Below are 14,802 nucleotides of genomic sequence, written 5' to 3' on the forward strand. Positions count from 1 at the left end.
GCCTTTTCATCACTGATCACTTGCTGTATTTTACATCTGTACCAGCATTTATCTTCAGAAAAACAGCCTCCATAGATCTGTTTAACAGGAAAAAAAGTAGTATTGTGTAAGTGTAAGTGAAGCTCAAGATGATGCAATCCATTACAAACTTTATTTTACAGTATACATTTTGGTTATTTGCACAATACTGAAGCAGACTGACATTTGACCTAACCCAGTATGGTCTCAGCTACCAGCACATGCCAAACACTTCAAAAATAATACATAACACATCTAGCTGTGTTATCTCAAAGAAAATTCTGGCAAAGACATCACAAAACATTTTTTGCATCGGATTCATAAAGATTTGCTCTTTCTGCTGCACTGCAACCATTTTACTGACAATGTAATACATCCATAACACCACAGATTTCTGGAGGTAAATTGAAAAAGGTACGGCTCTGGTCATAAAAACTTTCCTGCACGCAAAAACAAATCAGGATCCTATCTGCCGTTCAAGGTGCAAGACCATTTGCTACAAATGTCATGGACAAATGGGCTACCTGAAGCATTCCAATCAGTGAGGGTACAGATGCACAAGGGTGAAGCAGCACTTCAAAAATGACACTCAAAAATAAGAACATCTCTGAAGTGCTTTCTGGAACATCTGTACATGCCAATGGTCTTCCAGCATCCCAGTGCCTTGCTCCTTCCCCACCACACCCAAGAGCAAAGGCCAGAAGGCACTCCTTGTGGGAGAATAGTACTTCACAAACATCTTGAACTGCTTGGAAGGGAAACCATCTACACTGCACTGACTTTTAAGCACTCTGGGATTCAGAGTACTTGGCAAAAGTAGGATATCTTAATCTTAACCAGCATATACATATAAAACAAAAACATTTCACTACTCCTCTATCTGCATACTTAATTTGTAAAATATTTTAGAAATGCCAGTTGTGTACTTCTACTATCAGCGAGTTTAACTGACAATTTGTTCAGTGTGCACAGGACGGCACACAATCCTTTGAGAGCCTGAATGCACCCATGGAACCATTTGTTGAAAACCAGTATAATTCTGTAACTAAGGCTGCTTACAGATGAGAACCCCCACCCCCCGCCCAAAAAACAGTGCTTTATTTGAAGCTCAGCATGCCTCCACATCAAGTGCAGCACATACACAGAAGAGGCATCAGCTATTAGATAAAAGCACCAAGAATCCCCACTGAAGCGCCCAATATATACAGATGCTGGGAAGCAGAGTCAAACTAATGTGATGTCTTTTCTGGTAAAGGCTGTTTTCTGGGTTTTTTTCCACATCTGTCAGCAGCCTAAAAGATTATCAACATGCCTAGTAGACAGAGACATAGTTAAGATTTAATTTGTAACCATCACTGTGGTATTTCCTAGGCGTCTTGGTTAACTGTGTAACCCAAATATTTACAAATTATGCATCTCTTAATAGCTTTTTTAATGGAATTAAATCTAAAGCTAAGAGTCAATACCCCAACACAAAACAAGAATTGCCCCCCCCCAAAGAATATCCAGGGTGCATTTGTATCAAAAAGCAAGAAAATACCTAAGAATTTAGTTACATAAAATAATCTACTACTGTAGAGTCTCCCTTACTCACCTTTGGCTCTTTTTGCCTGCCATCCCCCACCCCTCCCCCGTTCTACTTTTTGTTTTCCTAATTTCCAGTGTATATCTCACTGACATTGTCACACTTTTAGCTTCTTTTATTCCTTTGAGTCCCAGAGACTCCCTATGCCTGAAGAAGAGTGATTGCACCCAAAAGCTTGCAAAGAACTTTTTTCCAACTATTCAGCTGGTCTAATAAAAGATAGCACATCTACCCAAAAAACCTTGCCTGCTTTTCATGTTTAAGAAAAAAAAATCATCTCAATTACAAGCTACTAACCTTATTAAGATCAGGATTGCCAAAAATTGAGTTTGCCTGAGGACACACTTCAGCCAGTGCACAGCTTAATTTCAAGATGTCATCATTACTATTGATATTCTAAAAATATGAAGAGATTAAAAAGCATTAGCTAGTATTTTTGTATGCTTTTAAACACCTATTACCAAGGCAACCAGCTTTCAAGGAAAAAAATTCAGGACACTTCTAGACCACAAGAACAAATTCCAGTCCTTGTTAGGGTACCTGTCTTAGGGCACAGACAGAAGTTACATTTGTTGTACACTCAGCTCCTTTAAAGCTCCTGAAAAGCCCTGCCCTGACAGCAATGTAGACCATTTTAAAAGTCCCTAACTGCGTGACAAATTAACCCTCATTATATGATGGTTCAAATGAAGACTCTCTTAAAGAGGAGCACCTTTAACTTGTCCAATCAGATAGCTGGGCACATGCAGCTCAGGCCCACCCCTAGTGCCATCTGTACTATAGAAGGGAGGGACAAGAGATATTGGAAGGGAAAGAGAAGGACCTTTGACCATTTTAAGATTTTATTTACTTATTTATTTTTCAAATTCAAAACAACAGTTCCATTTCAGGAACTCTCTGGAGAGACCACAGCAAAGCCCCTGAAAATCTGGGATTATTTCCTTTTAACACAACCAAAAGTCATCCAAATCATTTAGTTATCTCAGGACCATTGCAATGTCTTATCTTTCTCCCTTCCCAATTCCAAATTGCATTTACATTTGCCCGCAATTTCTTTCAGATACTAGTAAACAGGAAGCGAGGAACCAAATCCAAGAGAAATAAATAATTCTAGGAGAATATCAGCCTGAAAAATTATTTAATAGACCAATCGTTTTTAGAGTCTGTAAAACTACACAAAAGATCTTACTAAAATTTGTAAAAAGAAAAAAAAACCACCACCACAGTATTTGAATCCTAACACAAGGTCAACAGAAACATGCATTTAGCACTTTTCCTTTTTCAGCGTTAGGGGAAAAGATGACAACTTGTATGTAATTTGCTTTCTGACATGCAAGGCTTGTTTAAGTTTGGTCCAACGCAAACAATTTTGCTTTTAATTACATGTTATTTTGATCAAATTGTGTAACTATGGATCAATTACAGTAGCTGGGACACTTACTATATTTTGTATTTAACTTTCCTGTTCTTAAGGCAAATATACACAAAAAAACCACTCCAACACTAGACTAAGACAGACAAATTGCATGAGGTTTGAGTTATTACATACTGACAAAAGATATGGTATACAATTCTTATAACTTATCATCTGTACTATCAATATAAACAGAACATTACTTTTTAAACCATCTGGTTAGAAATACTGGCTTACTGGCTAGCAAATATATGCATTTGCTGGAACTGCCTTTACCACTTTATAATGAAGAAAATAAGGAAAAAAACATATCTAGATTGTTTGGTCTGCTTAATATACCTGCAGTACTGTTTTGGTGCATGCATATTCTTCTATACATTGTTTCCCTCAAGATGACAATTTAGTAAAGCCCTCTCCCTTCATAACTTCCCCCAATCCATTTCCCTCCCACTTGGATCCCCAAGCAATCCTTATTTTTGTGCCAGTTACCCATTTCCCTCAATTGTTTACCCTTTGCTATTATTAGCTTTAAAATGTCTTTACTTCCCCCATTTTCCTAATTTCAGGTCCCAACATTGTTTTTAATCTTTATTTTCCCCCTTGAGATATTCGCTCTTCCATTTTTTCTTTTAATCTCCATCTCTTATTCACTCCCAGACAGTTCCTCTTGAATACCCCTAATTTTGTAGCTTCTCCCAGCCTCTTTGCCCTTCTACTTTGACATATTCTTTCCCCCAAGCTTAAAGAGTCTGACATGCAGTATTATTCAGTATTACGGTGGTGTTCCTTCTCATTGTCCATGTCAGACTCCAGTTGAGATTCTACGGCGCTTTCCACTTAGTTTCTCAATAATTTAAGACCATCTTTTTCCTCCTTTATAATGTACTGCTGTTCTTCATGTTCAAAAGGAAAACCCCACCTGTATCTTTATTACTTCTCTGAGGAATGCTGTAATTTAATTCAGTTCCTTCTTTCTCCCTAAAATTGCTCGTGATGGACCTTGAAACACGTGTATTTTATATCCTCCCAGAGTAGAATAAAAAGCCTTCTAGCATTCTTCAGAATCTGCTGTTTTAAAAAACAGAGCAAATGCACTATTGTCTCTTGGTTCATTTGAACGGAGTACAAAGAGATCTACGTGCTCTATCTACATAGGCTGTTGTCTTTGTTTTCAGTTGTAGGAATGAACAGAATACCTGCTTTAAGTATTCAGCTGGATCTCCCTTCTCCCCACCTTATGGGAGTCCTCTTATTCTTATATTATTTCTTCTCTCACAATTTTCTATATCTTCACTTCTCTCTGCAAGCTGCCCTGTTTTTCTCACAGTTATAATTTATTTCGCAGATTTACTGCTGATTGCAGGTTTCTCTCCACCTTTTTCTCCAGGTCTATGAACCTGTCCCCATTTCTTTTATCTCTTCTTCTATTTTATCAAACTGTGCCTCCATAAAGGATTTTAAAGCTCTGATTTCTAAGATTAACTCACTGAAGTCCTCTTTGGTCAAGTGGGCTGTCTGTTTCTCTGCTCTGCCTCTTCTGTACCCCCAATACACTGTTCTGAATAAAGATTTCCTAATAGCTTTTCCAATTTGCTCCCCTTACATGAAGTACACATTCTACAAACATGGGAAATTCTTGCAAGGGAGCATTGGGAAGGTGGGGTCAAGGATCACCAGAATTTGTGGAATGTGCCATCTCTCCCATGCAGGTCTAGCATCAGGTAGCCACCTGCTCTCATGATGTTATATGACCCTATGCATTATATTTTTATTTATTATAGCCCGTATAAAGATTGGGTGATTATACAGAGAAAGTGGTTATACAAAGGAAAGTGAAACTGGCCATAAAGTTGTCAGATAACCAAAAAACAGTCTTTATGTACGTTAAGTACTACTTGTAACAATACATGCATCTTAGGTATTTCACTCCTCCCCCATGAGCACACGCATTTCCATCATTTAAAGTTAGGTAAAAAATAGACAACTCGCACCAAATGGTTATTAAAAACAGTACCAAAACTCCCATACATGACAATGCTTTGTGTTCTATTACTTTTATTTTATTAGAATGTTACATATTTTCATGTAAAAACCCTTAAAGAAGCACCATGATCAACTTTCCAGACTATTCCTGATCCAAGACCTAAAATTTTAACATTCAGAATTTCACGTAGGACCTGCTATATAACGCCTGCTCAGGCATTTTAATCTTTTGTGTTAGTACACTACTGACATTTCTGGAAGAAATAAGGTAACATACCTTAATCAGAGCATCTTATTCAAAAGTCTGTTTACTTTACCTGTGCCCAAAATGTTACAGCATCTTCTACATGACAGCCTACCACATGTTCAACTAAGGCAAAAGAGAAGAGATTTTAAAACATTCTGAATTTCAAAGAGATGACCTTGTTTTCAAAAAGAAAACATATAAACAAGCAACCTATGATCTTTGATTACCTTTGCTGTATCCCAAGTCTTCTTCCATTGCTACAGAACCTGAAACATTGCATCAAAGCATGTATAATTATTAACAATAAGAGAAAGGTAGTTTGCCATGTTAGTCTGAAATGCATTAGAAGACAGGGCAGGGTGGAACCTTAGACTAACTCATTCAGAGAGGAATAAGCAAGCTATCATAGGCTATAGCCTATTTTCTAGGATTTTATGAATGGACTATTCATAGCATCTGATTAAGTTGGCTGTTGCTCATCCCTCTGAATGTGTTCATTCATCTAAGATGCCACCCTGCCCTGTCTTCTATTTAATAGTAGAAGTTAAGGAACTAAATTATCTACTTAACTGGAACTTAATCCTGCATTGATATTTGAAAACTAAAACCTCAGTTTGAACCTGCACAAAGACAGCAGAAACACATTTCAGATTTTGTTAATTGCCCCATAATATTGCAGATTTAACAAAAAACAAACAAAAAAAACCTTTTTGCCTTTATTGATGGCACTGGCCTCCGCAACAGTGTGCTTTGATTAACAATAAGCTGTTGCCATTATCACTATCACAATTCTCATTATGTTCATCCAAACTCCATTGTTTGCCTCACCTATCAGTCACATCTCGTTTCCCCCCGCCCCAGTCATAAGCAATGTGAAGCAAGGTCTTTCTATGTAGATGCAAAAATCCCCTTCCCCACCCTATAGCCACACACCTGATCTGGGTAGTCTCCATGTTTATACAGAAAATAAATAGGAATGCAAGTCAGATGATACAACTTTTCAGATTAAAAAAAAACAAAAATTAAGTACTAACGCCTTCGGTTATACAGCTCCATCTTCCTTAATACTGAATAAGATTTTGCTGTATGTTCAGGCATCTATGATGGTTTCATACTCCCCTCTAGAAAAACACTGTTTTCTCATATCAGAATCAAGTTCAAATTAACACAGGTTGGGTCTTGCTTTTTTTTTGGTTAAAGCTTTTTCACCTGCACCAGGTCTTAAGGAGGCATACATATAAAACATATGAAAATGGCTCTTTTACTCAGATTTACTAGCTTCAGTCATTCCATGCCATGCCTGCTGACCTTGCAAAAATACTAATTACCCAATCTTTGTTACTGGTGGCACTAGAACCAGACAAAGCCCAGCTTCTTTTTCAGATCCCACTGGTATGCGTGCAGCCCTACAACTGAGAAACAAGCCATCACTCTACAAGCAAAATGGAGCTGAAACTCAGCCCAGAACCATAGAAAGCTGCCTGCCAGTCACCCTTGAAGCTTTAAAAGCACTAAAGACAGATATCACAACCTGGAAGAAGAAAGCCCCATGCTAGTGTAACTATAACCACCCAAGGAAGGTTGTATATGCACTCTGGGGCCAGTTCCTTCTTTGATGGACTTGGGCAAGGCAAGGTGTGTATTAGCATCCCACCTAGGGGCTGAGGCCATTTCCCAGCCACAGCAGTAGGCAGCACCTGGGAAGGTCCCAATCAAAGGCAGGGCTGCTCTGCCTAGAGAAGGGGGGCTGACCTGGAAGAGCGCTGCAGAGGCAGGATCATCCCTACCCAGCGCGTCCCGCACAAACCCACCGGCCAACCCCAACAAAACGACACAGTCCAGCCCGCCCGATTCGCCCCCGGAAACGCCAGCTCGAGACAGGCCAGGACGCGACAAGCCCCTCGCGAGCTCGGGAAAACCCAGAGGGGACGTCCTAGGGCCGCCCTCCCGCGTGCCTGTGGCGGCGGCCGCGCGGTGCAGACCCTCCGCCGGCGCAGGCCCCCACGAGAGCAGCAGGGCTCCGGCTCCGGCTCCCCGCTCTGCACACGTGCTCCCGCTACCCCTGCGCCTGTGCAGGAGGCGCGAAACTGAGGGCGGGCAGCGGGTGCGCATGCGCGGGACAACACCCTCCCACCTCCGCCCTGCTGGTGGCGAGGGCGCTGCCAGTCCCCAGACTGCACACGCGGCGCTGTAGCAGAAGGGGTGGGGTCGTAGTGGCGTCTTCGCGCTGTTGATTTTGAAATACGGCTGTATTTGTATTCATGCATTGCAGCCCCCTTTCACCCAGCGGGTCCCCCCTGCGCTGTCAGCGCAGAGAAACCGCGCGTGCCCTGCCCCTGTAGCCTTTCTGTACCTCCCCCTGCCCATTAGCTGCTGTGCTTGGGCCCAGGGCCGGGTGTCCTTCACCTGCTTGAGCCTTCCAGCACAGCGCAGCACTACAACCCCTCCCGACCAGACCAGGGCCGGATTACTGCATAGACAAAGTAGGCATATGCTTAGGGCTGTAAGTGAAGAAGGGGCCCATATTCATTTACATAATTGTTTTAGTTACAGAAGTAATATAAATATACAGTATTAAGGAGAGGCCTACGAGTTTGTTTGCCGAGGGCCCACTAAAGGGTTAATCTGGCCCTGCTCCGGATCAGGGCTGTCTCAGCTCCTTGCCAGCCCTGTGTCTTGCTCTATCCATAAGCTGCTTGCAAAGCCAACTCCTAGGTCTCTTCCATGGATGCAAAGCCAACCCTAATGGGCAAATCAGCTTGTGCAAGGCCATGGGACCCCTGCAAAGGCAGGGCACAGCAGTGCTGCAACAATGAAATTTGGCATCTGGGGCCAAGCAGATCCTGCGTGCCCCGGGGAAGCCACTCTTCAGCTGATGCAAAGCCGACAGCAGGGAGGGGATGGGTGGCAAGCAGCCAGGCACTTCCGCAAGGCAGGGCTGAGCCGCCAGCTCCAGGTGGGCTCCGCAGGAAAGGCCATGACTGCTCTGCCCAGCTCCATGGGGCCCCCCCAAAGCACAGGGCCCAGGGCGGTCACTCCAATTTGCCCTACCCAAGGGACGGCTCTGCATGGATGGAGATAGATTTTGAAAGGGGGATGCAGATGGTATGGTGTTATCTTCACACTTAGCACATATTTTTCTCCAGGTAAAAAAAATTGGACGTTCTTGCGCTCTGGGCCCAGGGTTGTATTATTCAGGTTATCGTCACAGCAAAAACAAAATATCATTTAATTGGAATGAGTTTAACTCTCTACAGGGCTGTGCAATGGGAGCTAGGTTACCAGGAGCAGATATCAGACAGCAAGTTTACATAAGGAAGAGTAGCTTGAGTAGTGGAACACAAAGACCATTAAAAAGGAAAGAAGGCCGTTAACACCCATGGAATGAAGAGTTTAGAAGGAATCGGAGAGATTTTAATGACCCACAAAATCAATGGACAGTTTCACTGCTTCCTGAACAGAAAAGCTGCTGCCACTGCCAGGCAGTTGGTTTTAAACTTTAGGCGATGCAGGAATCAAAACAGGCGCAACTGCACCAGTGTACCTCCCTTCGGTCCACCCCTACCTACTTTGGTCTTAACACAGCCAAATTGGCCAACGCAATGACAAACACTTAAGTCCACAGCTATAACACAATTCCCTGCTAATACAACTGTAATTTCTTTTAAAAGTCAGCTATTATGTACACCTTCTTAAAAACTCATAGTTTTCTTCCATTCACAGAGCTAGGATTTTGAACCGAGGGGCGGGGTCCAGATGCTGTCATGTTACCTTTGCAGATAACACACTTATTTTTCTCCAGCTAAAGAGAAACAAGAAGCTTTACTAGTATAATGGGACTAGTGCTATATTATTCAGTGTATAATCAAAGCAAGAACAATTCTAATTGAAATGTGCACTAATTTACTAAGTTATATATTCAGTTTAAAAAGCCACAATGAACTGGACAAAAAAGTCAAGATACTCAAAACATATTGATTCATTAGCCCTGGAGTCATTACAGTTAAATATACATCTCTTACTCAGATTCATAAAATAAAATCTAGTCATCTCAAGAATCTTGGCAGTATCTCCAATACTTCACATTTCTACATGAGTTAATATTATGTGTAGATTTTTAGCCAGAACTGAAAATAGACTGTAGGGCCATAAAACGGAAGACAGATTACCACTGAATCACCTGGATTCATCCCTGTTCTCTCCCCATGTCTTTATCTTGGATAATACTTTAAGAGATAGAAAAGCATAGCATATTCTAGTCATGTAAAAACATGTAAACCTCAAAAATGACCAGACAATAGGTTGATGAGTTGGTTCTTTGTTTCTGAAATGTGAGAAACAGCTGAGCTCTTAGATCAGGGGTGGGCAAAATACAGCCCGCAGGGCTGGATTCAGCCCATGGAGGGACTTTGGTGGGTCCTTCAATCCAACCTGGCCCAGGCACCAGCTAGACCGTGGTGAGTCCCATCACCCCTGGGCACACAGCAGGGCTTTGGCAGCTCTGCAGCTGGACTGCATTTCTAGGTAGCTCAGGCAGCAGTGGCTCCTTCCAGCTACAGCCACCACTGGCCCCAGCCCCATGGTACTGGCAGGGTCCTGTTTGCACAGCCCCGACCCCAGCCCAACCTGCGCCCACTCTGGACTCACCCTGGCTGGAGTGGACCAGCTCCAGATGAACCAGGACCCACTTACATAGCCCTGACTCCAGCATGCCCTGTGCCTGCTCCGGATCGCCCACCAACACTGAACAGTGGCAATGACCAAGCAGAAGCTGCTGCTGGGAGTGGGAGAAAAGGAGCTGCCTCCCTGCACCACTGCTGGGCCCTTCTTGCTACAGCCACCCAGAGCCCATGCCCGTCATCACCGCTGCTTCCAAGCCATCCAGAGCAGTGGTGGCAGTAGAAAGGAGCCACAGGGGAGCCTGGGTGCAGGCTCCGGACAGCTGCCGCAAAAAGGGCCCAGTAGCGGTGAAGAGGAGGCAGCCACTTTTCCTCCCACACCTAGCAGCAGCTTCTGCCCAGCCGCCACTGCTGCTGCTCGGCGTGGGCAGGCAGTCTGAAGGAGGTGCAGGGCAGGCCACGGTTGGGGCTGTGAACACAGGTTCCAGCTGGTCTGTTCTGGGCAGGGCAAGTCTGGAGTGGGTGTGGGGTGAGTCAGGGTTGGGGCTGAGACTAGGTTGGAGCCAGAGTTGGCACTCAGCTGTTGCGGTGCACTAGTGGTGGTGGCAGGTAGGCATCACAGGGCGAGTGGGCACCAAGCTGTTGCCAGGGGAGGAGGGGTGCTGACCAGCCCTCAACAGCTCCCCAGAACTGTCTATGTGGTCTGCAGGCCCTGATAACTGGCCACCCCATCCTAGATAAATAGTATTCTTTTACTTTCTTTTCCTGATGTCATTTAAACTATTTCCATACTTCTGATTTCTCTTAATCTAACTGACATATATTTTATATGTTCATCTGATTTATAGTTTTGCTGCTTTATCTTCTCAATTTCAAATAAAAAAGTATTTTCAAGTATTCACAAGTCTGAAAACATAGCACAGAGTACAAAAAGCTGTGTATCTATGGATATGTGAACTTATTTTTAAATGTTGGCATTATGCAAGAAGTTGACTTACCTAATGAATAAATGCACGTGCTGCATAGCCACTTAGGAGCATAGCACCATGCAAAGCTCCACTATGTGTGCTTTCATAGGTTATAGATATTTTATTAGTGGCAAAAGCCCAATGTTAGTATCTCTGTACTGATTTGTTTAAAAATAAGTCACTTTAAGATTTTGTATATATAGAAACCTGATCTGATCTTTTATATTAATCTACTGGAATTTAGCCTTGTATTGTATAAAGTTCTGGTATATTTTAATTGCTGTAACGTTAAAATGTAATATGTTTTAAAGTAAATTTTATCACTGTCCTAATGAACATTCTGAAGAGAACTGATAGGAACTGTAAAAATATATAGACCCCAATCTTGCAAATAATTGCAGAGGCACACCTTGCTTTTGAAAAGGGACACTGCCAGCATGAAAAAAATAATTCAAAGGAGATATTACCATGAAGTGAAATCATGCATCAGATGCATACCCAACTCCTGCAAAAGAAAGTTCCTAAATATTTGGAGAATAAAGGAATGAAAGACACCTCTTGGCTCACTGAGTCCAATCCCCTGCTATTGCAGGCCACCATATCAAGGAATCCCTTCCATAAGACAAAAATAATCATGCTGGTTAAAAGTAATAAAGAAAACAGGGTTGATTTGATATGTACAAGACAATAAAGGCAATGGGTTTTATTTTATTTGAAATACAACTGCTTGAAATGTACTAGTTTTTAAGGATTGTAAAAAGTCTGTGCAATTATACCTTAACAACTCCAGGTGTCCACATATGATAGCAGGTAATCTCTCCCACCCCAGATCCCTTCGCATCTAAGTCACATACTTTAAAAAGCTGCAGCTGAGTGGCAGTAGTCACACCATTATACTGATGAGTCAAGGGGTGGATCCAGAGTAATGCAGTTGCATGCCCTCTGCATGCAGTGGCGGCACTGGGAGTGGGGCCACAGGGAGGCATAGACCCCCAATCCTAGTTCCCAGAGATGCTGCTCAGTGCAGCATGGGCCAGGCCTGGTGGGAACAACCCCACGCAGCCTTCCCCTCCTCACAAGGACATGGGGCCTAGGGGCTGCCGGGTGTGGGGGAGTGTGGGCTGCTACTACGAGCTGGAAGGCTGCACCAGGTTGTTGCCATTAGGCCTATAGTTTTATAGTTTCTAGGGTCAGAAGGGACCTGAGTAGATCATCTAGTCCAACCCCCTGCCATGGCAGGAAAGATTACTGGGGTCAAAAGACTCCAGCAAGGTGTTCATCTAACCTCCTCTTAAAGACCCCCAGGGTAGGAGCCTGCACCACTTCTCTTGGAAGTTGGTTCCAGACCCTAGCCGCCCTGACCGTGAAGTAGCGCCTCCTGATATCTAGCCTAAATCTACCCACTACCAGCTTGTGACTATTATTCCTGGTCACTCCTGGCAGTGCTTGGGGGGAACAGGGATTTCCCCAGTGCCTGCTGATCCCCCCTGACTAGTTTGTAACAGGCCACTAGATCCCCCCTCAGCCTTCTCTTGTGGAGGCTGAACAGGTTCAGGTCCCGTAGCCTCTCCTCATAGGGCCTGCCCTGCTGCCTCCGATCATGCGAGTAGCCCTCCTCTGGACCCTCTCCATGTTGTCCACATCCCTCTTGAAGTGCAGTGCCCAGAACTAGACACAGTACTCCAGCTGCAGCCTGACCAGTGCCGCATAGAGGGGGAGGATCACCTCCTTGGACCTGCTCGAGATGCATCTGTGGATGCCTGACAAGGTATGGCTGGCCTTCCTGACTTCTTCCTCACACTGCTGACCCATGTTCATCTTGGAGTCAGTGATGACTCCAAGATCCTTTTCTGCCTCTGTACTGACAAGAAGGGAGTTCCCCAACCTGTAGGTATGGTGCCGGTTGTTCCTCCCCAGGTGCATCACTTTGCACTTGTCTGTGTTGAATCCCATCCTATTCTCATCCACCCACCCTTGTAACCTGTCTAGGTCCGACTGTAGCCTATTGCTCCCTTCTAGCGTGCCCACATCCCCCCACATCTTAGTGTCATCAGCAAATTTGAACAGGGTGCTTTTTACCCCCTTGTCCAAGTCGCTGATGAAGATGTTGAACCGTGCGGGCCTGAGGACCGAGCCCTGCGGAACCCCACTGCCCACATCCCTCCAGGTTGAAAATGACCCATCCACCACCACTCTCCGCGTGCGGCCCTCCAGCCAGTTGGCAACCTAATTGACTGTGTGGGTGTCGACACCACAGTCCCCCAGTTTCTTAATGAGAACAGGGTGAGACACAGTGTTGAAGGCCTTCCAAAAGTCCAGGAAGACTATGTCCACTGCTAGCGCTGCATCTAATGATTTGGTTATCTGATCATAGAAGGCCACCAGGTTGGTCTGACAGGACCTGCCACAGATGAACCTGTGTTGGTTGCCCCTAAGCATGAAATCCCCTGCTGGCCCCTCCTGGATGTGTGCCAGCATAATATGCTCAAACAGCTTGCCTAGGATCGAAGTAAGACTAACTGGCCTATAGTTTCCCGGGTCCTCCTTCTTCCCCTTTTTGAAGATGGGAACCATGTTGGGCCTCTTCCAGTCCTCTAGCACCACACCAGAGCACCACGAGTGCTCGTAAAGCCACGCCAGGGGTCCTGCAATGACCTCAGCCAATTCCTTTAGTACTCTAGGGTGGAGATTGTCCGGACCGGCTGACTTGAATACGTCCAGTCCCTCCGCAACCTAACTAGTTCCTCACTAACCCTTGGCCCAGGTGTGCATGCCCCCTGGGGCATGAGGGGGGCCCAGCAGGGGGGTGGCTGTTCTGGTCTCTGCTTAGGAAGATGGAGGCGAAGAAATCATTAAATATGTTGGCTTTATCATCTGGTGTAAGACCAAATTTCCTAAAGTGTCCTGCAGGGGCCCCACATTACCCAGAACCTTCTTTTTACCCTCTATGTATTTAAAGGACTTCTTATTGTCCTTAATCTGGGAAGCTAGACCCAGTTCCATCTCTGCCTTGGTCTTCCTGACTGCCCTGCTCCATCCCCGAGCAACTGCAGTATAGTCATCCCTGGTGATGTCCCCTCTTTTCCATTGGGTATACACCTCCCTTTTAGTTAGGAGACATTCCCGGATGCTTTTCATGAACCATGGGGGCTTGTGTGCCCTCCTGCTCCCTTTGATCCTTGATAGGATTACCTCTCTCTGGGCTTGGAGGATCATCTTCTTGAGGAGCGACCACTCTCCTTGGACACCTGGCTCCCCTCCCCTCTGGGACCTCAGTGCGTCCCTGACTATTCTCCTTAGCTTGGTGAAGTTTGCCCTCCTGAAATCTAGGGTTGCTGCTTTGCTGCAGGCCTTTGCCAGCTTGCGCTGGATGGTGAATTCCAGCAGGCCATGATCACTGTTGCCCAGGTGGTCGAGCACCCGCAGCCCCCTCACCAGGTCATCTCCCGTGGCCAGCACCAGGTCCAACAAGACGTCTCCCTGCCTGTCCCATGCTGCACTTGGCACGGACAGCAGTGGCACTGGGAGTGGGGACACCTCCACCCTGTGGTCCCACTCCCAGCGCTGCTGCCATAGCCACCTGGCCTAAGTGCAGCCCAGCCAGGAAGAGACCGGTGCTTCCTTGGCCCCAGCCCACCCCGGCCCACATGCAGACCCAGGGGCACATGCCCCCCCATGCCCTCCTGGGCTGTGTGCCCTCCTCCCTCCATGCTCCCTGGACGAGCCACTTGCAGCTCTGTCCCCCGCCCCACCCCAGCTGTGTAGGGTTTGCCCCTGCCTCACCAGCACAGACGGGGGGTACAATCAAGGCCCCAGCAGTGAGGGAGGGAGTGGGGTAGGGCTAGGGTCTCCATCTGCCCTTTCCCTTCCCCCTGCCCCTCCCCACAAACTTACCTGCTGGGGTGGAGTAGATCTTCGGTTCCTCTTAAATTCCAGAAGTGATCGCCAACCTAAAAAGGTTGGAGACC

General features: G+C 45.2%; 1 protein-coding gene across 1 annotated transcript in view; it reads right to left on the reverse strand.

The window, feature by feature from the left end:
• The window catches only part of STK31 (serine/threonine kinase 31), a 92,011-nt gene extending 82,033 nt beyond the window's left edge, over positions 1-9,978 (reverse strand). The window contains exons 1-5 of the mRNA XM_090046766.1: positions 7,059-9,978; positions 5,475-5,513; positions 5,318-5,370; positions 1,901-1,999; positions 3-77 (exon numbers count right to left, since the gene is read on the reverse strand). Of these exons, the coding sequence (XP_089902892.1) occupies positions 3-77; positions 1,901-1,999; positions 5,318-5,370; positions 5,475-5,513; positions 7,059-7,359 (567 nt within the window). The 5' untranslated portion in view covers positions 7,360-9,978. The remainder of the gene's footprint in view (positions 1-2; positions 78-1,900; positions 2,000-5,317; positions 5,371-5,474; positions 5,514-7,058) is intronic.
• Between the last annotated feature and the right edge of the window lie 4,824 nt (positions 9,979-14,802).

This window comes from Crocodylus siamensis, chromosome 5 (genome assembly GCF_052110815.1).
Source record: "Crocodylus siamensis isolate JL-2025a chromosome 5, ASM5211081v1, whole genome shotgun sequence".
NCBI lineage: Eukaryota > Metazoa > Chordata > Crocodylia > Crocodylidae > Crocodylus > Crocodylus siamensis.